Raw genomic sequence first — 27,983 nt, forward strand, 5'->3', positions numbered from 1 at the left:
TGTAGCGCCATGACATCTCCCCACAGAGTACTATTTCTGCAAACTCTCCACCCCTCCTGGCTTCTGACAAATTTTCACGACTATGCCACTGATTAACAGAGGCTGGGACCGTAAATGTTCAGTTTTTCTCCTACAGCATTTGATTAAGGCCACAATGAACAGAACTCAGAGTCCTGTTGCACTGAGGCCAACCTACCATCCAGGGTCCTGGACTCGTCCAGCCGTGAATGTGCAGGGCTTATCTCAGCCAGCCAGGATGTAGTCTAAGGCTAGTCTGTCATCCATTAGGACCCACATGGGGTGGGTGGGGGGGCGGGCGTCAGGCTGACTTACTGATCTTCAATGTCATTGCCAATAATCACAAGGCCTGAAAGCAGCCCTCACACCCCTCGCACCCCATGGAGACATGATGACTCATTCTTTCCCACACGGAGAAACAGACTGCTGGGGCACAGGGCACTCCAGTTCGGGATTTGTTGTCAAACTTGACTTGGAACACCGCTGCACTGTTTGGTTAAACCACATGGGCAGTGCCACTGAGTAGTGACAGCCTCCATTGCCGTACATGGCATCACCCAGGGCTGCGCGGGCGTCACTGTGTGATTTTATCGGCTATAGATTAGGACACGGCTGCGTAGGTCCACGTGTTGGTAAACATCTAAGGGTGGGGGCCACATTCAGAAGCTGCTACTGATGGCGCCAGGCACAGCAGAATGGGTCAGGATGGGCCATGTCTACTGGTCACATTGCCAGCTGCAGGGCTCAGGTGGAACAGGTGCTTGATTGGCCAGGACGTGGTGTTGGATGAGGAGGACAGAGAGCTCTGATTGCACCCCTTCGCATCCCCCAACCTCCTAGGGTCTAAGGTGTTCCCTCCCCAAGTACCGGGGTCACTCCCTCCGAGGACACGAAATTGGTGTGTAACCCATCCCAGTAGGCATAGCTTCAGCTCTTCTATCAATACCTACTCACACCCAGACCTTTTGTTTTGGTCGGATATGAGTGGAACAAGTATTTTTACAAATTTATAGGGACGTTATGGGCCACCGTAGGGAGACTTGGCAAACGGGTCACTCGGTGACCACGTGGTCATTGTCTTCATGACCTAGAACCAGTCAACCCAAGAAACAATCTAGGCGGCTGAACCAGAATCCACTTCAATCCAAGGCCTCTTCTGGTTGGCCTGGCCCTGAAGGGTGCACCAATCGGGGGACCAGGGCTTGATGTTAAGGACCAGGTCCCCCCAGGAACGAGGTGGGTGCAAACCCCAACCCCTGTGGCCTGATATTTACCCAGCTGGCGCAGAGATAAACCCTTGCTGGAGAAAGCCACTTCCAGTGCCCAAGCTGCCTTCCTCAAGTGAGTGGACCAGGACATGAGAGATTTTTGTGAGTTGATTTTTCAAAAGTCCATTCCACTTCTTAATGATGCCAAAGGCTGTGAAATGTGCATTGAATACCTTGGCCATTGGCCCATTGTTGAGCAGCCTTTGCAACAAAAAGAGCAGCATTGTCAGCATGTACATGGTCCAGAAAATTGAAATCACGGCACAGTTGAGTTTTGGGGGCCACCGTGGCATGGCAGGGCTGTCTGACCACAACCTATAAAAGCGCGGTAGTGACACCACTGGCAAAGCAAGAGGGGCCCAAAGGTTCGATGGCATCAATCTGTGAGAGCAAGTGGGCCCATGGGGCCTCCCTTACCATGAGACAAACCTGACAAATTTTGGCAGAAGCGTCACAGACAACTTCAGCGTCAGAAACATATGAAGGTACACTACGAAAAACCTTCAAGAGCTCAACTGTCTTGGTGGTGTTAAGAGAATTCCTTGATCTTCCAACTGCAGAATTATTAAAGTGATTCTCAAGTTTCTTTAAAACCCCCAACACACTTTTTTCCTTCACATGACTAAGATATGAAGGAGACAACTCCTGTTGTATGTGGAGGGAGGCCTTCGCTGGGCCAGAGGCATCACTGAGTTTGAGACTCCTGAAGATGGAGATGCGAGTGGACTTGAGTTGCTCGTGGTGGCAGGATGGGTATAGGGAGAGCCACCGACGACCGAGGAACGAAGAGGCAGGTACGTGGGCAGAGGCGGAAACCAGCCCCCTGAAGGAGGATCCCTTGCTGAGCGTGTCCTATGGGTGACCTGACACCTGTGAGCTCACGTAACCCTCACCTCCACCCTTCTTACAGATGAGGAAAATATAGGTTCAAAGGAGTTAAGTGACCTGCCCACTGTTGCACACCTGGAGTAGTGGGCAGTGTCCCTTCTCAATGCCTTGGCCCTCCTTCCCTGGACCACAGGCTCTCCTGTGGGATCCTGTTCACCAACTCTTGAGTCAACTGCAGTGACTAAAGGCTTGGCAGGGAAAATGCCAGAATCCGTAAGCAACGCCTACCACGGACGAGGGAAGCAGGGAAGGAGCAGATGAGGTATTTGCCAACTGGCTTCTGGAATAGGTTTCTAAGCCCTAATGATACAAGTCTTTCCTCCAATGTATATAGAAGCGGCCTTTTTGGTCTGAGGGATTTCTAGGAAGGAGAGTTTATTGTCTTTTCATCCCAAGGGAAGGCCCAAGCAACACCTGGGGCTGTCGGGTTGCTCAGGGCCCAACACCTGGGGCTGTCAGGCTGGCCCAGCATCTCCGCCCACTCCTGGGCCAGGGCCCAGCCTCCTGAGTCACCAAGGCATTTGGAGAGACTGTTTGATGACGTGACCAATACAGGACCCTGGAGCTAGAACAGACTGCTTCCGGTAAATCCCCGCAGAGGTGGTTGACACCTTTCCTCCCCTATATTCCCACCGAGTGCTGCTTCCTGCCAGGCAAACATAAGGCATTCTCCTTTACCTGAGACAAGTCACGTCCCAGTACCCGCTACCCATCTTGCCCTGTTCTGTAATTCTTTAGCGCCTGTCACCCCCGCGGCAGGGAAGATGTCCTAGTGCTTAGACCACCCAGGACAGGCCTCAGGTTCCCTTCATGAACCCTTGATGTAATCATGATGAAGCTTTCAGCCCTTTTCTTTGGTCTGTGGGCCCTGGAACATTTTACATTAACACTGTGGGTTGCTCAAATGTTGTTTAGGACATGTTTGGAAGCTAGAGGGGAGGGGAAGAAGTTCCAGTCAAGACAGGAAGGTAACGCCCACAGGTAGGCAGCAGAATTGGGACTGAGTATGGAGGCCAAACTCAGCAGGGTGGTGCCCTGACTCCGTTTTAATACAGGGGCACGTGGGAGACCCAAGGAAGACTGCAGAACTGCAGAAAAAGGTGAAAATCCTGATGCCCAAGTGATTTTGGTCAGAACCACCCCAATCGGGGGAAGCTCTTGGTCTTCCCCTAGACAGGATGCATCCTTACTCTAACCCTCCTCTGCTCTCAAAGCACTATGGCAAGGTGTGGGTTACAGTCCACAGTGGGTCACTAAAAAAAATCAATCAATCAATCAACCTAGTAGGGTTTGGCCAGAATTTTTTAAAAGGGAAATAGAAAATACCAGCACAGGTGGTAAGGCTAAAGTTGTCTGGTGAAACTATGTGGGCACTCAGTGTGATGTCAGATGTAAGATCATTCAGAAAAATCTGAAAGACGCTCTTTTTAAAGGAGTTCATTTCTAGAATGTAGTGTCCAATGATAATTTTGGTAGAATTTAAATTAGCAGTCCCATAAAGAAAGAAAGCACGTGCTGAAATTTATTTTAAAAGGGAAGGCTCTTTTTATTAAACTTGTACATTTTACTTTCTTTCTTTCAGAATCCTAATAAAAAAAATTTTTGTTTTTGCTTACTTTAAAAAAAACACCCCACAAATCAAACAAACAAAGGAAACTATTAAAACATCACTTTTGTGATGTGAAACAATTCAACACAGGCAAAGAAAACTACACCTGGAGCAAAGATAGAAATCAAAGAGGAACCAACTCCAGTCTGGGGCCAGGCCACCTGCACGTGAACGTGAGCCCTTCTCTGAGGATTCTCAAAGCAAACCTCCACAAGAGGACCAGGAAACAGCCCTCTTAACTTCTGGAATAACAGACCCAGAGCCCTAATGATCACACAAATACAAACCAATCACTCTATTTTAAAAAGCACACATGCATTCTACACTTGTCTCCCCCCACTCAGCTTCTCTTCATCAACAGGGGGTCCTGACTCCTGAAGGGGGGCAGTGTCTTGGCGACAGGGCGTTCACAGCAGGTACGTGTTCTTCACCAGGTGCTCCTTGTCGTCCGCAGAGCTCCAGACGGTGCGGAGGGCGCGCTCCTGGTTTCTCCGAGCCACCCGGGTCAGGCAGACCACGGAGGCTCCCAGCAAGAGGATCAGGACCATCACGAACAGCCCGGCCAGGACCACCACTGGGGACGAGAGAGCAGCCTCAGCAATGGGGGGATGAGAATGGCCACAGCAGAGTGGGTCCCCCCACAGGGTTCAGGGCGAGGACCAGCAGCCCTTGTGCCCGACATCCCGCCACCCAACTGGTGAGGGTCTGGAGAACAGACACCGCCCACCATGAAGTCGTCCAGGAGAGTCCCTACAGTCCTGAGAAGCCAGTTCCTGAAAAACGGAGGTGCCGTGCTATGTGTACACAAACAGTGACCACCTGTGTTCCTTGTTTTCATGTGTGTGTGTGTTCCATCCCTACTCAACTCTGTAGTTCCCTCCCCGTCTCGGGCAGCCTGTATAGGAATCCCAAGCCAGAAGACGCATGCTGGGATGTAATAAGCACACACCTCTGGTGTGCGTGTAAACCAAACTCCACCCAGGTTTTGCGTTCACACACCCCACCCCTAGCCACAGAAAAAGACGTGGCCCTGCAGGAGGTGGCGTGGCTGCCTGTGGAGTGAGGTAAGGGTGATGGCGAGGGTGTATTCAGAGCAGTGCTGGCCTCGAGGGGACCCTTGTGCTCATAATGGCCCTGATAAATTTAACAGTGGTCGCCCCACTGGTCAGTTAAGATGCTTTTTTCTTTCAGGTGGGCTCCGCCTAAGAAGTTCCAGGTGGCTCCTGTGGCAGCTACCTGGCTCCTCTGCCCCCGAGTGCCTCTCCATCTTCTACCCCACCAACACTCCAGACCTCGGCTGCTTTCAGCCTGGGCCCGGCAAACCAGTTCCAGCTTCACTCCTCTTCTAAAATAGAGCAGGCAGGCCAGGTCTGGACTCCTTAACAGGGAAAACAGGTGGAAAGAGGCCAAACCAGTGTGGCAGGTCCTTTGTGCAAACACTATCCTCTGTGACTCAGGCTCAGAAACAAAAGCGACAGGAGGTCCAGCCTCCTCATCAGATCCACTGCTTGGAGACAATAGCACTGGCTGTGCTTTGCTCAGGCCGCACATGGCAAGGGCCCTAGAACTTCCTTCCAGTCACGCATGACCAACTCTGTACACCCATGGAGCAAAGTTCCCCCAAACCCGGAGTCAGACTCAGGCCTCTGTGTGGCACATCCCCGCATGCCCAACAGCAGGACTCACCCCACAGTGACCCCCGGCTGCCAGGCGGACACTGCCTCCCTCCCAGACCCCCTATGTACACTGCACGGTGGGACAAACATCTACTACATGTTCCAAGCCGCCTGGCCGTTCTCACGAAGAAACATGACTTTCTACCAAAAAGCTGTTTCTGGTGAAGGATGGTGTGTGTGAGACAACAGGAGCCTGCCAAGACACGGCAGAGCTCAGTCAAGGCGGCAGGTGGGGAGGGCAAGAGGCCACTTACCGTGCGTGCTGCGGGGCAGGACAGGATACAACTGCTTTCCTGGAAGAGAACACATGGCCGTGAGGTCAGCTCACAGTTGTCCCCCAGGGGTGTCACCATCTGAGAATCCCCATCAGCCCGGGGCCTTCACAGGGGGCTCTTTCTGAGGTACTTTTTCTTCCAGGTGTTCTGAGGCCTCGTCACCCTGGTGGGGACTTAGGACACGTCTGCCCAACAGCCAGGGTCAAGGCCCACCTGTTCCCCACTAGGGAGCCAGAGAAGGGTGGAATCCAAGTGACAGCATTTCCAAGGCCTCGGTATTGGGGATGGGGCATGGATTCGGGGAGGGGCCATCCGGGCACCGTTGTTTCTTGGACCCAGGGCTCAGAAGACTCACCAAAGCAGCGGCTCATGCACTCCTCCTTGGAGAGGTAGTTGTTTTTATTGCCCCAACACCCTCCATAGATGAAGTTATCACAGGAGTTCTTCTCGGCATCAAAGTGCCAGCGAGGGAAGGACGCGCGGCAAGGCCCAGTGACCGCCTTGGCAGTGCAGTATTCTGGGAGCGGGAGAGCCCAAGGAGCACAAATGAGCAGGGCCCGGGGAAGTGAGTTGGAGCTACAAGGTTCCCGAGCAGTCACACAGCTGCTGGCCAAGGGAGAAACGCCCCTCTGCTAACGAAACTCGTAACAACAGATGTGGCCAGTCTGGCCCATGTACCACCCTCCTCCACATTTTCAATCTTTCTCTTTACAGCCAGACTATGCTGTTATGGAGATTCCTCTATGCCACGTGCTGTTCTAGGCACGTTCCATGTATTAACTCGATCTCTACGAGACCTGTCCTAGGCGCCTCATTTCATACTCAGGGACTCGGAGGCAAGCTGCATGTGTCCTGCTGCCCTGGCGCCTCCTTGTGCTGTCTAGCACCTGGGAAAGGCCAGTAAGCCACACCCCACAATTTCCTCAGTGGAAACCTTCAGGTGTGTCTCAATTCCCAACTAGTAAGAAAACACGTTTTGCATATATATATATATACACACACACACATAGTTCTACCTTTGACCATCTAAAACAAAAAATGAATTGAAGAAAAAGTCATACCTTCATAGTTGAAAATATCACTGGAAGAGTCGTCAAAATCCTGCCTTCTGGGAACTAAAACACAAACATCCATGTCAGGGAGGCTGCGATGGATACAGGACATAGGGCTGGCTGGGGCTGAGTCTAACAGGGCCCCTGAGGGAATGTGAACTCTTTAGCATCTAGAGGGAAGGGTGTGGAACCCCCTCCATGGGCCGCTTTGCTCCATAACCTCGCAGTCCTAATAACCTCCAGACCCAGAATGAATGCTGGATGGGGCCTGCCTGCCACCCCAGGGGTTGCTATGGAAACTAATCCCAGCCACAATTTCTGGGGTAATGAGGAAGCTGGTCTTGCTCACTCTCTGCCACAGCAAGGAGGCCCCTTACTCTCCTGGGGAAATTTCCTTCTGAAACAGGATGGAAACCAAAGTCATCATGCTGGCGCCCCAGGTTCTAGATGACTTTGGAGAGGCCAGCTTGGGAATACACAGGGAACCCAGGCAAAGCAATGGCCAGGACGGTCATAGGATTCCTGGCCTAGCAAAATGGGAAAGTGACTCTAGACTAATTTTCGACATTCTGCAATTCAGCTGAACACAGAATAAACACTCGCTCACTTGAGCACTGGCGTCAGTCAGTGCTGGCCTACGGGGCTGTCCTCGAATGGGCTAGGAGCAGATTCCCTCCCTCCCTGGCAGGTCTTGCCCAACAGAACACATCGCCTGGGGACTGGCCTTTGGGAAAGCCGGGCTGGACTTGCTGGTGCATCTTTACCACTCACCCCAGGCTCCCGATGCAGAGTCCTTTAAGCATAAAGGAGGAATGCGACAGCTGCTGTCAGCACTACAAAGCAAGCTAACACAGAGCTTGAGATCAAGGACTGCAGTAGAATGGAGGCAAGGCGGCAGAGGACAGGATTCTTAGCACAGGGAGGGAGGTGGCAAGGACCACAGGAAGCAGAAGAGACAGAGCAGGCAAGGAGACGTGGGCTGGGCAGTGAGACAGCAGAGGCCAGGCCAGAGAGAAGGGTGGGCCCGAGCCACATGGACAGCAGTCCCCTGCCCCCCCGAGGAAGCTGAGGCAGCCCGGAAATACTGCAGAATCCCCCGGCCCTCTGGTCTGTGTAAGGATGCCGGCAAGGAACCAGAAGCTGGCAGCCCGGGCAGAGCCCATTTGCCAATGCTGAGTAAACAGAACCAGGAGCTGAAAGCCCCTGTACAAGCCCCAGATTACAAATGTCTTTTCAGTTACCCATCTGGATGGCCCTTATTCCACCCCGGGTCTTTTTGAGAACCTACCGCTTGGGACAGAGGAATCAGCTCCATTCCTGCTGGTGCCAAGAACATCAATGGTGTTCTCTACAAGAGGACAAATAAGACAACACAGTGAGAAAGTGCCCCTCCCCCCAAGACTGCCCACTGAAACAGAACAAGCTGAGTCCCTGAGCAGTTGTAGCAATGTGTGCCTCTCACGGCACTGCGACTCCCATTTCTCCTTACTGTGGGCCCTTCAATGCACATGCTGGACCACAAGCCTGCCAGAACTTGGAAATAAGGAACCAAGATTCTCCTTGTGGGTTAAACTTTAAGATCAACTTGCTGGGAATCAGAACAAAGATATGCGAAATAAATGTAAAAAGACATATGGCTTCCAGGGCCAAAAAACCTATTTAACTGTATTAACCCATCTAATGAATTAAAAAGTTAAGGGGGTACACAGTAGTACACTTATACCTAAAATGATAAATTGAAAAAATATTTTGGGGGGGTGATGTTGGGGAACCGTGTGTTTTTTCCAGCGCTCATCAACTACAAGTCAAGTCACTGTCCTTCAATCTAGTTGTGGAGGGCGCAGCTCAGCTCCAAGTCCAGTCGCTGTTTTCAATCTTTAGTTGCAGGGGGCGCAGCCCACCATCCCATGTGGGAATGGAACCGACAACCCTGTTGTTCAGAGTTTGCGCTCTAACTAACTGAGCCATCCATCTGCCCTAAATTTTATGTTATATATATATATATTTTATATCTCTCTACCCCTCTCTCTCACACACAGTTAAGGTGGAAAGGCTAGTTGCTTCAGGTAGCACAAAAACGGGAGCGCTGGCAGGGTCCAGGAGGGAAGGACCCTGGCTCCCTGCCTCCCTACTGGTCCCGGTGGACCTTCTGGAGAGGTGTGGGGCTGGACTGACCTCATGCCATTCAACATTCAGGTCGCAAACCAGCTCCCCTTGTTCTGCCTCTCTCCTCTTCAAGCCATCTTCTGGGAATTTGGCCAAGAGGTCTGCCTACGTGGACTAAAGGTGCAGGCACAGGGACCCGAGTGTTTGGTCACCTGGGTGGTTCTGGTTCTCATGATAAATTAATAAACTAGCAGTCTCATTATCATGTGGCTTCCCAGAGCTTGCCTGCCTAGGGGAGAATATGCTGGCAAAACGCTCCACTGACTAGCTGCTCTGGCTGTTCTAACTCTCCTCACAGACTCATGAGCGATACCCCAAGAGACGGGCAGTGGAGCCACACTCGGGTGCCAAGAAAGAGCTTTCTGTGCCCTCAAGACTGGAGCCAGACTCTGAACCACCTTTAGGAGACAGCGGTCTGCCGTCTCCCAGCAAAACAGAACCACCCCTGGCCCCCTGTAGCCACATCTGTCCTAACGCCTAGTGTCTACTGCTTGTGTTCCCAAAACCAACTCTCTTCCTGAGAAAATAAGGAGTAACCAGAACAGGCAGGTACATTTCCTATAGTCAACTCTTGGTTAGGAAAGGACAGAAAAGTTTGCAAAAATATTTCCCCTTAATTCCCACCCCCAAAATTGGGTCATGCTGACAATGGACAAATACGATAAATACTATTTTTCTCAGTCACTGGTAAGGTTGCCAGTTGCGCCCAGAAAGGTGAGGGGCTCACCTGCATGATCCAAAAACAACACCCCGCCACCTCAGCTCTCCAAACACTTGCTGAGTGACTGCTGGGCACCGCGCACACAAAGATCAATAAAACATTCCTCATAATGCTCAGCGAAATATTTCAGAAAAAGCAGAGAACCATATGATTTCACTGATATGTGGTATATAAACCAAAAACAACAAAAGAACAAGACAAACAAATGAAAAGCAAAAATTCATAGACACAGACAATAGTTTAGTGGTTACCAGAGGGTAAGGGGGGTGGGGGGTGGGAGATGAGGGTAAGGGGGATCAAATATATGGAGATGGAAGGAGAACTGACTCTGGGTGGTGAACACACAATGGGATTTATAGATGATGTAATACAGAATTGTACACCTGAAATCTATGTAATTTTACTAATTGTCACCCCAATAAAATAAAAACAAACAAACAAACAAAAAAACATTCCTCACGGCGCTCAGGCACTGCTTCAAACCTCAAGTCACAGCTAAGGCCATTGTTCTTCCTCCCTCTTTACATATAACTTTAATAAGCTTTATCTGATTTCTGAATGCAGAGCTCAAAGCCGCGAGAGCTTACAGCCAGTGAGCGAGGAGACATAAAAACCTGCCAATGATGCAGGGGTAGGGCTCACAGGGTGGCAGTGTGCAGGGCCCAGTGAGGACACCAGGGCATCCTGACACACAATCGGAATCCAGAGTCCTAACATCGATGCCGTCAAGAAAGGGTGTGATGGGGTGGCCGGTTAGCTCAGTTGGTTAGAGCGCAGTGCTCTTAACAAAAATGTTGCTGCTTCGATCCCCCCATGGGCCAGTGTAAGCTGTGCCCTCCACAACTAGATTGAAACAACTACTTGACTTGGAGCTGATGGGTCCTGGAAAAACACAAATAAATAAGATGTTGAAAGGAAGGAAGGAAGGAAGGAAAGAAGAAAGAAAGGAAGAAGTCAGGTAACAACGTTAAGGAGATTCCCAGTGAAAATGTTGGACAGTTTGGCTGGTCAAATCCTTGGGTCTCTGGAAACTTGGGAGGGATCAGGCCCCAGGGGGCCAATGTCTCATTACTATCAGCTCTCAAGGAGTTACACGTGGCTCATTCAGAGCCAGTACAGGTTGTCATGTGGCTTTACGGGGTTTTCATGTAAACTCTGAGGCTCTCAGGGTCAACATTATCTTGATTCCACAGAGCCCTTCGCAGGTGAGGGCTGGGAGACAGATGGATTCTAGGAAGTATGGTCTAGTTTTAACTTGACTCAGAACTTGGCTGGCTGGGTGAGCTCCTCAAGTCATTTGTCCCAGAGGTAAAAATAACCCAAACAGCCGGGGCGCGAGGAGGACAGCCTGTCTGAGTGGAACTGGAGGACTCTGCTCAAGGGGAAACCACTTCCTCTTATGCCGGGTGTGGTATAGGACTTGCACTCAATAGTGGGAGAAAGGAAGTCCTGGAGAAGACGCAGTCATGCCCCCCGCCCTGGCTCCAGCCTGGGGGGACCGCTGTGAAACTACTGTGTGGGTGACCTTTGTGTGCCTGTTTCTTCTGCTTTTTAACACATCCCCCAGGTTCAGCCGTGAAGAACTAGTGAAGAGCAAAAGGCATCCACATCCCAATTAATAAACTGTCCCTAAGTAGTATTTCCCAGCCACCACTGTCTTACCTGTCACACCAGCACACTTCTCAGAACACTCCTCCTTGGTCAGGTAATTATTGTCGTTTCCCCCACAGCCTCCATACACAAACTGCTGGCAGGAGCCGCCAGTGACATTGTACCACCACCTAGGCATGGAGGCCCGGCATCTTCCCACTACCTTCGGAACCCGGCAGAAGTCTAAAACACAAAGCAGAGACGGGTTAGCTTGCCAGGGCAATGCTGGCAACAGAGAGCACACCCAGACCTGCAGGAGGAACCCCCCCCCCCCTTTTCCTGAGCCCCCAGGAGCGCCAGAGCCCCCGCCCCGGCACAGCTCCTCTGTGAGCTGTTTCTCCAATGTTGCCGTCAGGCCTCCTTGCTGGTGCAGGAAAGAAGCGCGTCATCTAACAACAAAGATACCAGCCCATCCAACCGAACTGCATTTCAGTTCCATGTTGATTTTGTCCGAGTTCCCATTATCACAGACACACACACATGCAGTATAGAAATATGACTTTCAAAAGCAAAAAGAGAATGAGACTTGAAGGTCCTCTGGATGTGAATCCCGTCACACTGGGCCCAAGGGAGCTGGGCGCTGCAAGGGCAGCACTGGGGAGGTGAGGCCCGGAAGGAAGCACAGCCTGGCATCTTAGCGCCCCTCACAAGGACCTTTCTGAACCTTCCCGATCCGCTCACTGCGCGGGTTGGCCACTTCATACGACAGTTACCACAAGGGCCTCAGAAAGAAGCTCCCTAATTCTAGTTACCCCGACTGCCGACCCCCAGCTCCAAAGGCCACTCCTCTGCCCAGCGCTGTAATGGCTCCCATCCGAGCACACCGAGGTGGGCCTGGGTTTCAAAGTGCCCCCAAATCTGGCCCCTGCTCTAGTACATGGGAACAAAACAATGTTATCAAATCCCAGCCAGATACATCTGCCTGCAAAAGGCCTGGCAATTCACTCTCTCTCTTACAAACAGTGAGAGATAAGAAAGTGCTGGAGGTATCAGCGGCATCAAAACAAAGCTTTCTCCTGGAGGAATGAGGACATCTGCCCTGTACCACGATGTCCCTCCTCCCATGTGATCATGGGTCCACAGCGCCTCTCCCAACACCCTGGCCCCCAGTCTCTGCCTTCTGGCAGAAGGGCACCTAGCACAGGGTGCTCGATTGTCTCAAGTCAAAGCTTCCTAGGGCCCAACACTTGGTTCCATGTTGTCATTTATTCCTCTCTAGTTGTTTTCATGTTTGTTAGATTTACTCCACCACCAACTAGGTGATGACTCTCGGAAGCACAGAGGGAGGATTTGTGCTTCTCCTGCCTCCCCAAATATGTCACAGTGATGGGCATGAAACCAAATGGCCCACAAAACATCAATCTATGGACAAAAAAGGATGGTGCTGTGCAAAACCAGTACCCCAAGCAACTCCCACACACACCAAGAAGTCACAGGTAACTGGTACAGCAGGCAAAACATATTCGGAAGCAATTCTGTTAAACAGAAACTTACCTGGACACCTCATGTGAATGGAATCCTACAGCATGTCCAGAAAAAGCAAATCAATAGACAGGAAGTGGATTAATGGTTCCTGGTGCTGGGGGGTAGGGTGGGTGGCACTATTGCAAATGGGTGCAGAGATCTTTTGGGGATGATGGAAATGTTCCAAAATTGGAATGTGGGTTTGGTTGTTTAACTCTGTAAGTATACCAAAAACCACTGGACTGTATCCTTAAAACGAAGTGATTTTTATGGTGCGTAAATGATACCTTAATAAAGCAGTTTTTAAAAACTGCCTGTTGTCTATAATACATCAACCAGAACCAGCGGGGGTACACCTGGAGCAGGTACTTTTGATAATGTGCCAAAGTCACAGAATGTACCCAATCGACGCGGCCCAGAGCAAACAAGGCAGGAGAGCTCTCTGGTTATGATTCTGCCTGACTCACGTGCCTGGTCAAATGCTGGAGGCAGCACTGCTATCAAGACGAAACAGAGAGGACCCACACTAGGTCCACTATGACCCCAGACTGAAAGAATCATCAACTGCTACAGAGGCAGCCACAGCCTGCCCACGGCCTTGCGGGGCTGACAGCCCTGGAGAGCACCGACGGCTTTGTGTCTTTGCTTTCTAAGCAATGTCAGGTACAGCCTGTTCAACAAAGACCCAAAGGCAGAACTGTACACTTTAAATGGCTGAACCATATAGTATGTAAGTTATATCTAAATTAAAACAAAAATCTGAGAGGGCTGAATGAAGCTCAAGGTAGGAACCACCAGACATCACAGCGGAGAATGCAACAACGTGCCCACAGTGTAAAGGGTGGGAATTCGGTGGCTTTTCACAAGCAAGAGTGCCAGATACACACTCTGTGCAGGTCTGGAAGCCTGAGGGTGTGGAAAGAGGGAAAAAAAGCCTATCCGGGGTGGGTTGCGGTTTCCTCGGTGAAGTGGGCACTGCCTGGAACGGGGCCCTCATCTTTGCAGGCAGACACACACTCTCGGTGGCCGGGGCTGATGAGACAGGGATGCGGCTGCCTGCTATCAAAGCACACGGCAGGACACTAAGAAAAGGACTGTCACGTGGCTCAGATGTGTACATCCACCAGCACACCACCTCGGAAAGGAAGCTAGAACATAGCAGGTGGCTTTGAGTCACAAGTAAGGAAAGGTCACTGCAGGAGCCCTGTGAACATCCTGTCCAGCAGGTCTGCCTCTGGGACACTTCCTTTCCTGACTGGAATGTTCTTGTTGCACATATGCTGGTCCCTTCCTTACAAATCTTTTGGGCCTGGGAGGCCACCATTCTTGTCTCAGACAGCTGCTCGCAGCTGCTCGCCGTTATCACACGCTGGTTTCATAGTTTAAGTTGCAGAAAGCAGCCTTATTTTCAGATTCCTTGGGAGGGGTAGGAGATGGGGAGACTTCACTTTTGTCCCAGGGGAATTTAGAAATGTTTCTTTATTAAGGGAAAAGCTGGACAAAAGCACAGTATGTCTGGAAAGACAAAATATTGACAATTTTTGAAGCTGAGTGATTGATGGTCCATGGGGGCTCAAAAAACTGCTTTTGCTACTCTGTTGTATACATTTGAAAATTCCTATAAGAAAAAGAGAAAAAAGGTAACCTCTACTTAAATTCAGATTTTATTAGAGTAAAACAGTTCTAAGTAGCAGATTAATTGGCCAAAGCTAGGTTCAATGAAGACGAAATTTAACCCTTAGTGTCAAGCCGGCATCCTTTCTGTGAGTACAGAAGCTCTGTTTGGAATGAAGGAAAGTCTCATTTTGCCACATGCTTTCACTAACTAAACTGCTTTTCAGTCTTTATAAATTTTTACTCGAGGCTTGAGAGAAGTGAACTCATGAAAAATAATTTTTGTTTTGTTTGCTTATTTCAAAGGAGACCATGTTCCTTTAGGAAACACGGGCCATATAGTCTGGACTTTCACCCCAAATAACCTCAGTGCATCTTCTCTCATTGTTCTCCAAAAAGCTTGGCCAGAAATATTTTCAGTGTTTAAGATGGCTTTCATGACTTACCATCTCCATTAAAATAACTTAAAAAAATTAAAGTCCTATATACTTTGGTAGATCCAGATTAAAATAAAAATGCAGAGCATTACTTATTTCCTGACACTGCATTTTCTTGCCCTCCCCAAGCATTATGCCAGGCACATTACGTGTACTATTTCTACTGGCCGCCCTAAAACTGTGAATCATGTAGCACACCTCCACTTGAGAAAGGACAGGCCTGGCCGTGGTGGTGAAGCTCAGCCAGCAGCAGAGGTGGGCCTGCACTGTTCACACTGGTCTGATTAGAGAGCACCTCAGATGGACGAAAAATCCACTACAGCAACAGGCAATGGGAAAAACACGACACTCAAGTGGCCTACACACCACAACATTCCTAAGGGGCTTTATCACAAGCTGAGGGCTCCCCAAGGCCAGGCCCTCGACGGGGCCTGTTTTCAGTCACAATGACAGGGTCAGGGACATCACACCAAAAACTGGCCAAGCCCGAGGGGGACATGGTTGGATTAAATTTCAGGAAGTTCTTCTTTAATGGCTAACTCTATTATTATAAAGAGATGACAAAATGATATATTGGTCTTAGAACAGTGTTGGGAAATAATTGTGAAAAACGTCTCACGTCCTACTTGTATGTCACAAATGCTAGTGCAAAATTAAACACTTTCTATGTTTTTAAAATGCAGAGCAGGAAAAGCTAAAGGGAACCAAATTTGGATACACTCCCTTCAGAATATGCAAAAATGGAGTTTTCCCTTGGAAAAGCATCAGAAATGGTTAAAAATCACACATTACGTGAAATATGAACCTACATTACAAAACCCTGGCAGGCATTCTGAACATTAGCTATGACAAAATTGCCAAACAGGCTGGTCTTTGTCATGGAAAGCAGGTTTCTCAGGTTCTGAAGTCCTAGAGCTTTTTAACTGAGACACCTAGCCACTGGCTCAAGACCAGTTCACTCTGTGCAGTTGGCTGGAATCACCTGCTGTCACCTCCTAACATAACGACATCACAGAAATGTCAGGCTCCCAGGCCCTACCAATCTATGTAACTTCACGGGCTGAAGAAGATGGTGTCTAATCATTCTTCAAAAATAATACAATTGCAGCTGTGCGGACTCTGAAAAGTAAGTTTACTTTAATGAGGTATTTCAAATATTCTAAAAAGTATAGAAAATACCGTTAACACTGGTGTATCTACTTCTCAGCTTTATCAAATTCTAACATTTGAAAGGACTAAAACATCGACAGAGCTGAAATAATTTGTATACCCCTCACTTCAATTCCATCTGCTCCTCCTCAATTAGCCACCACCTTGAACTTGGTGTTTTCTTTTATTCACGTTTTTGTACCCAGCATCAGTTTACTTTTAAAATAAACCAAAAAAACTTACCCAGGATTTTAGTTCTTGATACACTTTTTACTCCCCCAGGTGCCCCAAAACTGAAGAACACTGCCTTCTTGCCGCACTGAGTGCCTAAGAAACCCCATCATCTCACAAGCCTGAAGCCTCTCAAGAAATGGTCCTCCTCCTCCCTCATTTTTCTCTAGGGCAAAGGTCAGTAAACTTTTTTATGAAGGGTCAAACAGCAAATACAGACAGCACTTGCTTTCCATGCTAGTGTGGAATCATGCAAAGCAATAAGGGGAAAAGTAAGTGTTAAAACCATCAAATTTTTTTTGTTAAAACATTAAAACCTGTGGGTTATAAATGTACAGAATGAAAAATGGTAAAACGAGTATTTATTTAGTACACTGTATGTTAAAACATTAGAATCTTGAGAATTAAAGTGTTTGCATTTTTTTATAAAAAAAGAAATTACTAAGAATAGTTTGAACAGTGTTTGTAATAGTCTTTGGTCATAGAATTTACCATATGGTGCAAGCATTTTTTTCAATTTGCTTTAGCAAACTGTCACACTTCCTTCGAGGTTTGGATCAACTTCAACATTTTATCTTTCACTCTTTCAATGTAATAAAATTGCTCTAAAGTTACTTTCCTTTTTGTAGAGGTGTTTGCCAGTGTCGCTTCCTCTGGGACATCAACTTTTTGCCACAACCACTTTCCTCATTTCTGTCAATTCAGTGAGTGCTCAATGAGCTCCTGTGGCTGGATATCCATCGACTCTCCAATGGAGGTGGTGCCAACATCCCCACAATCAGCTAGTCCTTCTAGCACCCCATTTATGCCCCACTGGAATGTCACTTCTGGCACCATCACTTTTTCTCTTTGCTGCACTGGAGTCGTTTTTGGCCAATTCCCTCTATTGATTATCTATTTTTGTAAACTGTCACAAAGGTTTATCACTGGGAAACAAGGAGGCAACACAAGTCCATGCTTTGCTGTGTATGAACTAACAGATGTACAGCGACCAATCACCTTGCGCATATGTCGTTTACACAGTGATCTGTGACTATAGAGCTGGCAGCTGAAACTTGTACCCAAGTTTTCACAGTTACTACACTGTGATAACTGAAGTTTGAGCCCTGTTGTTCGGGAACTGAAATTATTTAATGAAAGTGTGGCAAGTGAAATCATTGCATGCTAAAAACCCTGCAAAGCAAGGACTGCCTTTATTTAGGCGCTGTGGGTCACAGAGTCTCACACTGTCACATACTCAACTCTGTCATTGTAGCATAAAAGCAACCTCGGACAACACGTAAACGAAGGACCAGGACTCTCATTCCAATAAAACTTTATTTATAGGCACTAAAATTTTATCTCATATAATTTTTAGGTCTTGAAAAAGTCTTTTCAACCATTAAAAAAATGTAAAAACCATAATGAGCTTGCCAATTCCTTCCTTAGCGTGTTTATGAAAACACCCTGTTCAGATTTTCCATCCCTGCTGTCAAAGAGCTCAGCCTTATATGTGTAGTCAGAAGCTATCACATAGACTGCTAGGGCTCACGTTTCTTATCACAACACTGACCATGCATTCCTCAGATTTATCCTTTGCTAAGAAAGCTGTAGCACACCCTTTCATCATTAAAAACAGTTCTACTCTCTTCACTGAAGTCTCTTAAAATTCTAAGGATAATGGCCAAAGGGAAATTATTTGATATAATAATCTTTAGGCATTTGAAAATTGTATTTTGCACACAAATAAATAAGAGAAGTACAGTTCTCTCCTTAGTATCAGAAAGCAAAGCAAGGGAGAGTCATTCAAGAGTTTTAAAGAACAGGGGCGACTATTAAATTCCACATCCACAAAGAGCTTGGTAGTCACAGACCTATTAACAGCTGAAAATTCACTACCGAGGCATCTTGTCTGCGCTGGTTAGTAACTGGGAGACATCCCCATGATGGAACACTCAGAGCTGTGAGAAACAGGCAAACGTGTATGTGCTTGGACAGAAGAGAGTCTACGGCTAAGGGGGGAAAGCCTAAGAATGGTTTCTATGTAAGTCCCTTCTTAAACTTTTGATTTAGACACATGTGTGAATCTACCTTGAGGGGAAGGGACTAAGGGAGAGAGAGGCTTTTACATACAGGTTTTCCTTTTCATCTGTATCTTTTAAACAGTGCGGGTATTCTAATCTTGTGATACATTACTTTTATTTTTTTAAGGGTCAGCAGTAGCTTTATTTGGAGAGTGGATTACGGTCCCTTTTGTTAAATTTTTCAGTTTAAAAACTACATGGTAAATAAAACTGAATGTACTAAACTTCCTAGTATTTTGAGCAGTACTAAGCCACACGTGTTTGGTGAATAGTTATTATACGTAAATAGGGTGACCACATAATTTATCCTCTGGATCAAGATACTTTTCAGAATGAAAGGGGGTGTTCTTAATAGTCACCCTGGGACATATGGTGACATAAATCAGAACCCTCTGAGGTAAACAGGGCTGAGTAGCCATCGTACCGTGTTTCCCTGAAAATAAGACCTAGCCGGACAATCAGCTCTAATGCATCTTTTGGAGTAAAAATTAATATAAGACCTGATTATTATATTATATTAACCCGGTCTTATAGTAAAATAAGACTGGGTCTTATACTAATTTTTGCTCCAAAAGATGCATTAGAGCTGATTGTCCGGCTAGGTCTTACTTTCGGGGAAACATGGTATACATGGCTGTGGGCATGTGGTCCTTACCCTTCAGGTTTAACAATTCAATTGGAGTCACAAGACTTCCTTGGATAGGAAAAAAAGAAAAAAGAAAAGTCACACAAGGTAAAATATTACTATCACATCCTAAATTCAAAGGGCTTCTAAGCCATTCAAGGTACAAAGGAAATGACCCAAAGGCTCTAGTATAAGGGAGTGACACAATAACGAAAAACCATTTTGAACAAGGGTGTAGGACAGATTGAGACAGAGCCTGTAGGAACTTGTTCCAGTAAAGGAGCTGTACGTGCAGGAACCCCTGGCTGCCTCTTACCAGCCACTTACCTGGGGGCATTTTCCTAACCTCCCCATATTTCCTCATTCATAACATGGGAACAATAAATATTACATGCAGCAAAAATGTATGAGTATAAACCTCTCAATTAAGTTGGAAAATGTATAAACCCCATATTCCTTAATTCACCAAGTCCCATATTCATTGATTTAGGCCTGGCTAATTAAAAATAAATCATGCAGGTTTTACAAGCTTGGAGCATTTAAATCAAAGAATCTTGGGAGGGTTAGGAAGATAAGGCAAAGCTGATTATGGACACATCATAGCATATCTATGATATAATAAACAAACATTTGGTCTTTGCCCACGCCCCACCCCCCAGCTCCTCAAACCCTTGTAATTTCCTGAATGCTAAGAGTATCTTTTGTTCTAATATTTGGTCTTTGACCCAGGTTCCTAATACAAGATCTTCTAAAACCCTGGGACTCTCTGGAGTAATAATATTGTCCTTTCGGATTCCAATGAGATGACTGGTGGCTGGGGGGGGGGGGGGGGGCCTGGAGAACTTCAGGATGGGGCTGGGTGTCAGAAAGACCAAGGCAAGATTAAAGGTCTGGAATTTTCAGCCCCACCCTCCCATCCCCTAGGGAGGGGAGAGGACGGGGAGACTGAGTTAATAATCTATCCCACCTGACTGAAGGGGTCAGGAGGGGTTCTGGGTTGCTGAACACATCCACATGCCAGGAGGGTGGCTCATCCAAGACACTCTAGGATAGAAGTTCCTGTGCTGGGGACCTGGGGACCTTCCAGCCCTCACCCTATGTCTCCATCTGCCTAGTCATCTGTATGCTTTATGATAAACTGGCAAATGCATTTCCCTGAATTCTGGGAGCCACTCTAACAAATTACTGAACCCAAGAACAAGGTGGTAGGAACAGTCGATTTATAGCAGGTTGGTCGAAGTACCTGGGATTTTCGAGTGGCATTTAGGGGTGAGGGGCCGCCTTGTGGGACTGAGCCCTTAACCTGTGGGGGTCTGTGCTAACTCCAGGTAGTCACTGTCAGAATTAAATTGTAGGACAGCCCTGCCCCTCCAAATTGTAGGACACACAGCTGAATTACTTGATATGGACAAACGCACACATCTGGTGTCAAAAGTATTCTGTAGTAAACAGGAGAGTTTTCTCCTTAAAATCTTTGGAGGTTAGGGGAAAAGGCTAAGAATGTTGGCAAGAGAACAATCTCGAGGACATAAATATAACTCAGCCCACGCTATCATGAAGGCCTCTCTGTGTGTGATTTAAACCCATTCTGGATCTCGTTAGTAAAAAAGGGGTTTTGGAAAGTTATGGCAGGTTTGTTAGCACAAAGTCCTTTTGTGACCTCCAGAGTTGTTTCCTGTAGAGGAATGCACCATTAATCGTCAGGCTATCTTGACCTTGACAATGGCCTGTCTGGGTAAGGGCATTTGCTCACTCACTGTAACTTGAATTCCACTGGTGAGGAGCAAAGCGTGAGGAGGAGCCCCACTTGGCTTTGCCTCCACAGGCCCCACTGAGCTAAATTCCGCACACTTGCTCAGATGCATTTCTTAAAAACAACTCAAATGGGAGGGTTTTCTCTGATACATAGGCCAGTACCATAAGACTACTGTGAAGATTATAATAGTTTATGATCCGTTAGAAGCACTTAAAACACTTGGCACAAAGCTTTGAATAAATAGCAGATTTAATACTTTTATGAAGACCAAACTAATATAGAGACAGTGGGAAGGAAGACAAAGAGAAGGACGACACATTTCACTAGAAAGTCCAACTGCATGTGGCAACTGACAGGATTTAGGGGATATGGAAAACCAAAAGTACAACCTCGTGTCAAAGAGCTGATCAAAAAAAAAAAAAAAGGAAAAAAAAAAAAAAGCTGATCAAACCAACTCAACCACCACTCCTTCCCCTGGTTTTTCTGCTGGTGACTATTCTTACCAGCCAGAAATGATAAAATTCCTTATCTTCACTTAGAGTAAAACAATGGCAAACTATCAGAGATCAAAGTCCTGCAACACTAGATTATCATGAGATTGAGAGGTCAGGAACAGAAAGCCTGGGGGACAGGACTGGAGGAAAAAATAAAATGACACCTTGGTTACCCATTCAGACTGCAAGTCTCTTTTCTCCAAGGCCTGAGTGAAGCTCACTGTGTAAGTGAAGTGGTATTGAACACCAGGGAGTTCAGGCTGCTTAAATTCTACCACGACGAATTCCAAAGCTGACGTTTATTTTATAACCAGCCAACTATGTTATTTCATGGTGATCTATAAATCCACCTGTTTTGGTTAGCTGGACAGGTTGTACACGCTCGAGTGCTTCTGTTTCCAGTATGGAAAACTACGAACTACCCATCTAAGTTCAGGTGCCTGGAAGTTGTTATTATTCAGATAAGTAATTCTGAAACTTTAAAATAACCTCTAGGTATTTATGAGGAAAGAGCATTTACAATGACAAACCCAACTTAAATTGTAAGGCTCATAAAGTCTTGGTGCTTTAGATATAAAATCTTGACATTTTAGATACAAAATATTTAGATAAAAAAAGTTTACATTTCATAAACCATCAGCACAATGCAAATCACCACTCAAACAGGACTATAAATTCTACCCTTACCTAAATCCATAACTAGAATCACTGTAGCCCATCTAAATAACTTGGAAGGAACTACAGTAGTTTCAAAGGCTTTCATGACACTGTTAATTCACATTCAGTTCTTAACTTTTTTTGAATCATGGACCATTTCCAGAAACTGATGAAAGCTAATGGACCCTCTCCCTAGAGCAGTGTTTCTCAACCTGTTTTTTTTTTTTTTTTATTATCACCCCCTCTAAGGAAACTTTATACATGTTTTTCCAAATCACCCCAGGACGTTATAATACTAGAGACATATGTGGTCCTTTGAAAGGTCACAAACTACTGTATTATCTAATACATTTCACCATCCTAAGAATATGCCATAAACTCTAAATGACAGACCCTGGGGCACACATGGACAAAATACCACATATGAATTTAGGGACTCAGATTAAGGGGCTCCTGAAGCCATAAACTCAGCACCCTGTTGCTGAGATCCATCTCAAACATCTCAAAACCACAGCTAAATTTTTGCCCTCATTTCTAAAATGGCTTTCCGATCATGAAAAATGTACTTCAAATCAACTTCAAAGTAACTAAACTCCAAAATTCCTAGGCCTCACACTACTTCACAAATAGTTTTCAAAAAGATCTTGTCAGAAACAACACACGAAATGACATTTGTAACTAGGAATCCATACACTATTGCTTCCAGGTTCATCTGTGAAGTCCACATTAGTCATGTGGCCAGTGAGTCACCAAGCCCTCCTGGGGTTAATGAAGTCATTTTGGTGCAAATCCCTTCAGGGATCTTCCCCCCTCACATGAATCCCAGGCTACCCCATTCCTTATTTGGTCTCCCCTGGACATGACAAACAGAGGCTTAGCTGCCTGGCCAACTACCAAGAGACAAACCTGAGCCAGCAAATGACTCTGGGGATAGGTAAAATGAGAAACAGCTAGAGGTTGGGTGAAAGCAGACTTTCTCTTCCACAGGCTCCGTTCTCAAATGCTGACCAGGGCAAAGGACTGTTTCTGGTGGAAAGTATCTTTTTCCACTTTCTTTTTTCAGGGAAAGATCCACTCTCCCTCAGTGGACTTAAAAGCAAGGCCCTCAATATTCTTTAGGGACTGTCACCATCTGAGCCTCAAAGGCCATGTTTTCAGTACTAAGCACACCAAACCTTAGGTATCTTATTTTTCTTCACAGTACTCATCACGAGACACATATTCATTGTTCGTTTCTCTGCTGTCTTCCTCTCTTCACAAGGTAACTGCCATCGACCGGGGGCTGTGTCTTTTGTTCAGTGCTCTATTTCTAGGGCCTAAAACTAAAGTCTGGTAGGTGCTCAATGACTATGTGTTCAATAAATATTTCAGACTCTCCTGGAACCAAACGGTCTTACCTGCCAGGAGAACACCAGCCTCTTCCGTGGCAGACAATCCAAGAAGATGCTACTGTGAAGAAGCCCCCAGCTCATCACACCAGCTGCACTCTTACCTGTCACTGTGGCTTGACCACCTCGTTTACAATTATCCTCGGGGGCACACACACTCACTGCACTGCACAATTAATAAAGAGTTGTTTTATCCACCTTCATTTACTAAATGGAGTACATTCTTTAGGCGGGGTCACAACCCAAATGCTTACAGACACAGAGGGCAGGCTTGTCCTATCCAAAAGGAGTGATCGGCCCCAACCCAGCGGTGCTAGATGGGAACAGGCCTGGTGCTGCCAGACCTTCATATTTTCAGGCAAAGCCCAAATCCAAAATTTTCCATAAAAAATTTGCAATTCTAAAAACGGTACAAGACACAAAGTTGGCCTGCAGCCTCTGGGGAACGGTCCATATCTCTGACAGACTGGCACTCTCCCTGCACGACAGAAGCACCTCGAGCAAGATCAGCTTCCCCACCTCCGCTCGCAGGTCTGGAGCAGGGACACTCTTTGCCAAGCCTCCAAGTGCCCACTACAGCCACACCCCTGCCTGTCTGCCCCCCACCACCCAGCACCTCACCAACATTGTCAGTCTTAAGACCACATGACACTCCTCTCACTTGCTTATCACATCAGCCCCAGCCTCCTGAGTTACACCTCAACCTCAGAGGTCCTGTTTCATTTCCCTTCCCCCAACTCCTGGGGCCTCAGGTACTTGTGACCTATCTTAAGAAAATCTCTCCTCTGAAAACTGTCACTTTCTTATCTCTAATCTAACCGGCTCTCCTTTGAGATTTGCCTTCTCTTGTGTCCTTTCAAGTGGGTAGGTCTCCTTGTTACTTGGTGCTACTTCCAGACCATTCTCCCTCTATCCTCTCCCCAACACACCAGCTCTGAATCTTTTCATCAGAGTAGATCAAACCCACCTACACCTTAATTCGCAGTGATTTTAGCTCCAGGCTCACTGGAGTGCCTCCTGCTCCCATCCTCATTCATGGTCATTTCCTTATCCAGGTAAGTGCTTCTTGAACTGGCCTGGCCCCCTGGTCCCTAGACCTCCTCTCCTCCAGTGATCCTGTCTTCTCCCAACCCCTCCCTCTCATGGTCATGCCTAGACCTTGTCTTAAGAACTGCAGCCTCTTTGGAACACCAGTTGCATGCATCCCATTCACTGCCCATTGTATCCTATCTTTCTAGGTCTTTCTCTCCAAAAACTCAACTCCAACAATCCATTGGCCCTACCACGTTTCCACAACCCCTCGGCCTCCACGTGTTTTCAAACAGATGAAATTCCTTGACCAACCATTACAATCATCCCTTACACACGTTCACCATGCACGTCCCCCTCCACGCAACTCATCTGGCAGCTCCTATGCAGCTGCATGTGGCTGGAGAGACACCTCACCCTGTTTCCTGAGAAAATCAAATCAGGAGAGGAAAACAAAAAAATCAAAACTACCTCCTGCCTCAAATTAAGCTGCTGAAAGCTTTCAAACAAACTTCAGATAAGCGAGGGCATTAGTTGCCCCAGCCAGACAGGAGTACTTCTGAAAGGTCAGTAGGTCCAGCCAACTGAAGCAGCCCAGGAGGCCACTGCAAACAGAGAAGGCCTCTGCAGCCAGACCTGGCTTTGTCAATTACTATTGTGTGACCTTAGACAAGACCTGTAACTTCACCACCGCACCACGTTATCTCAAGGATTAAATAACACATTCGAGCTCAGAGTAAGCAATAGATGTCAGCCCCAAACTCAAGTCTCAGGCCAGGTAACTGGAATATCCTAACATAATTATTTCACCTAAAATAGTTCAGAAGGGCTGACACATCCTGGTTCAGACTGCAGGAAGGATACGCACCTCGTTCCTGATTCTCGGTCCTCAGGAGCTGAGCCTCCCCCCACTGGCTTTGCTGTCCCCATTAACTCATTTTTTCCTCTTTGCCTCGGGCATAGGGAAATGAAGTCTTCAGAAGTTACTGCAGGGGATGACTAGGTGCATACGCCTCCCACTTTCTCTCTTTTCACCCACTATGTTGGTCTATAAAGCTACCTGGCTCTGGCCTATTTCTCCCATTTCACATCCTCCTCCAATCCCCTCCCCCTTCTCCCCCAAGCCTCCTGCTCCAGACCCGATGGCTGGCTCTTCTGTCTTTTCCTTGAAAACCACCAACCATGTTCCAGCCTCAAGGCCTTTGTACTCCATTACCTCCAAATTGACACTCGTCCCTGAGGTCTTTGTGTGGCTGCCGCCTCCTCATTCTTCATCTTAGAGCTCAGATGTTGCCCTCCTCAGAGAGACCTCCCCTGACTACCAAGCTAAAGTGGCCCCCATCAGGCATATCTTAAAAAATGTTCTATCAAGTGCTTTTTATTATGTGTTCCTTTGGAGAGCATTTCATTTCTCAAAAAACGATGCCAGGCATGTTTCTTTTCCACACCAGTATGGCCCTTTTTCACTTAGTCAAGCTGGACTGCAAACAAGGAAGAAGCGAAATCTGAATCTGGTCTCCTATGGATCTTACCAAAAGTGCTGGCTGGCTTCTTTGTTCAAGTGCCAGGCCCTCACCTAGAGGGGAAGGGAGTCACAATTCTAGGAATGTGGTCTGGCCGAAGGACGGAAAAGACCAGGAGAGGGAGCACAAGAACACAAGATATTTATATATCTGGGTCACAGGGCAAGTCACAGAGATAGCAAGGCAAGAGAAGCAAATTGCCTCAGAAAATATACATGGAATCTGAATGGTGTATTTTTCAGGGGGAAAAAATATAATCTGGAACCTGTTGTTTGTTCATCAGAGAGTACAATTTTAGCTGATTACATTAAAAAAGTGGCCCCCATCATCTTCCATCACCATGTTTGTGTACTGTGGCCTGTTCATTTACTTCTTAGTAATGTAATATTCTGGTGAGTGCTCTTTATTTAACTGTTTACTCACTGTCTCTGCCTCTCCCATCAGAATCTAAGCTCTGTGAGTGCAGGGACCTGGCTTATGTGAGTCACAACTGTTATCACCTGTGCCAGCATGGTCCAGGGGAGGGGGGGAGCAGGGGCTCAGTAAGTGTTGGTGAATCAATGAATTCTTCTTTCAAGAATTATTTTCAAAGCCTGCTTGTGCTTGTCTGAAACAGTTACGGTTATAACACTTGTTTAAAATGACCTTTCAAGCTGAACTGCCTTTGGAGTGTAGAGGTTAAAATCCAGCCTTATCCTCCACCAGCCTCCCAAGGACCAATCCAGGGACTCCAAGCCCAGCTTCTCAAAGCCTATACTCTCATACCAAGGAGCCGCAACCCTTGCATCTGGCAAAATTTCTCCCCTCCAACACTTTTGCTTATTTTCTCCTTCCTGTGGATATCACAGAGCATCACCTTCCTTCTCAGAAGCGCTCTACTGCAACTGGACCAGATAGGTTTCTCCGGAGGCTGGTGTCCAATAACTAACGAGGTGGGGGTGGGGCTTCTTCCCTGAAGCCCGAACTGCCACCAGGTCACCTAATCCAACCCCCATCCTCTCAGGCCTGGCTTTCCTGGGTCATGGAACTTTCCGCAGCTAGGAAGAGGATGGTCTGGTCGGCCTCTCACCCCTTCCAACCACAGGAAGGGGCGATGCTACTCTCTGGTCAATAGCACTAGTCTCCTCCCTCACCCACAAGAAACTTTCCCAACCTTCGCTCCTCCGCCCATCCTCACTCCCAAACTTATCAAGGCTGTCTCCCAGGGATGGCTCCACCACACCCCCTGAGCTACACTAAGTCGCCCCCAATTTCCTCCCCCGCCAATTCTCCCCGCTTAGACCTTGCCCAGGGCCCCTAGGACGCCAATTTACCCCCCACATCCTGCCCCTAACACCCAGCTTTTGGATCTCGGCCATCCACCCCTCCCAGGAGACTCGTCTGGGCCCTCACCGTGGACGTCGCGTTCTCCGTCGGCCGCCTCGGCCCGGAAGAGTAGCAGCGATGCCAACAGGGCGAGCAGCGCCCAGCACCGCCTCAACCCACACAGCTGCGCCATGACTGGCTCCACCCGGCCGCACAGGCGAGGCCTCCAGCCGCCGGCCGTTGGGGTCTCGCGATTAGGTGCCGGAAGCCCCTTGCCGCGCACGCGCACAGGAGCGCCTCGCGTTCAGGTGCGGACGCTCGCGAAGGGGCTGCGCCTGGAGCTCACTCACGTCAGAGTCTCCGGGAAACCCTTTTGTCAAGGACCTTCGGTGTGCAGACTCTGCCTCCTACGCCCACAATGCGGGAGAACGCTCCTCACTCGTCCCTTTGTCCCTAGCCAGCGACATTCAGCGACTCTCCCACCGTTCAGAAGCTATGCACACCTCCAAACCCTAGGTGGGTGCTGGAGCCAATGGCGGCCGCCTGGAAGGAGATACCGAAGGTGGCCAGCCAGGGAGGGGGCGGGGCGCACCTGGTGAGGCGGGGCGCGCAGAGCGCAGGCGCAGGGAGCACCTGTGCGGCCGTCCTCCTCCCACCGCGCACCTGGGCCGGCCGGAGGCGCTGGGGAGGGGGCGTGGCTTATGACTTGCGTTGGCTCCGCCCCGGGTAGGACCTTGTCTAGGAGGAGGCGCTATCCTGCTGAGCCCGGAGTTCCTGCTACATTTGCCTGTGGTCTTGTTGACGACGTCCCAGTACCTTTGCTCTTGGGCTGGGCCTCTGGGTGGGAGCAGAGGGCGCAGACAATCTCTACTTGGAAACCTGTGGTTTTTTGCCCATCTCAATTCAGCCTCCTTTGAGAGAGAGG

The 27,983-nt window shown here is 47.9% G+C and overlaps 1 protein-coding gene across 1 annotated transcript; it reads right to left on the minus strand.

The window, feature by feature from the left end:
• Positions 1-3,695: 3,695 nt before the first annotated feature.
• Positions 3,696-27,734, minus strand: SPINT2 (serine peptidase inhibitor, Kunitz type 2). The gene is made up of 7 exons (XM_019751486.3): positions 27,146-27,734; positions 11,336-11,506; positions 8,075-8,134; positions 6,796-6,849; positions 6,090-6,251; positions 5,714-5,752; positions 3,696-4,357 (listed from the first exon to the last, which is right to left on the minus strand). Exons 1-7 carry the CDS (start codon positions 27,249-27,251, stop codon positions 4,191-4,193), a joined length of 759 nt encoding a protein of 252 aa, XP_019607045.1. The 5' UTR covers positions 27,252-27,734; the 3' UTR covers positions 3,696-4,190.
• Positions 27,735-27,983: the final 249 nt, after the last annotated feature.

This window comes from Rhinolophus sinicus, chromosome 8, assembly GCF_057876585.1.
Source record: "Rhinolophus sinicus isolate RSI-liver-muscle chromosome 8, RSI-T2T, whole genome shotgun sequence".
Taxonomy (NCBI): Eukaryota; Metazoa; Chordata; class Mammalia; order Chiroptera; family Rhinolophidae; genus Rhinolophus; species Rhinolophus sinicus.

What these genes read in the sequence shown, in the direction of transcription:
- SPINT2 (XM_019751486.3), bottom strand. Translation starts at nt 27,251, where the DNA reads ATGGCGCAGCTGTGTGGGTTGAGGCGGTGCTGGGCGCTGCTCGCCCTG. An exon ending in GAAGTGTGCTGGTGTGACAG is followed by an intron (nt 8,135 to 11,335) that starts GTAAGACAGTGG and finishes GTCCTCTTGTAG; the next exon opens with AGAACACCATTGATGTTCTT. An exon ending in TGATATTTTCAACTATGAAG is followed by an intron (nt 6,252 to 6,795) that starts GTATGACTTTTT and finishes TCCCGCTCCCAG; the next exon opens with AATACTGCACTGCCAAGGCG.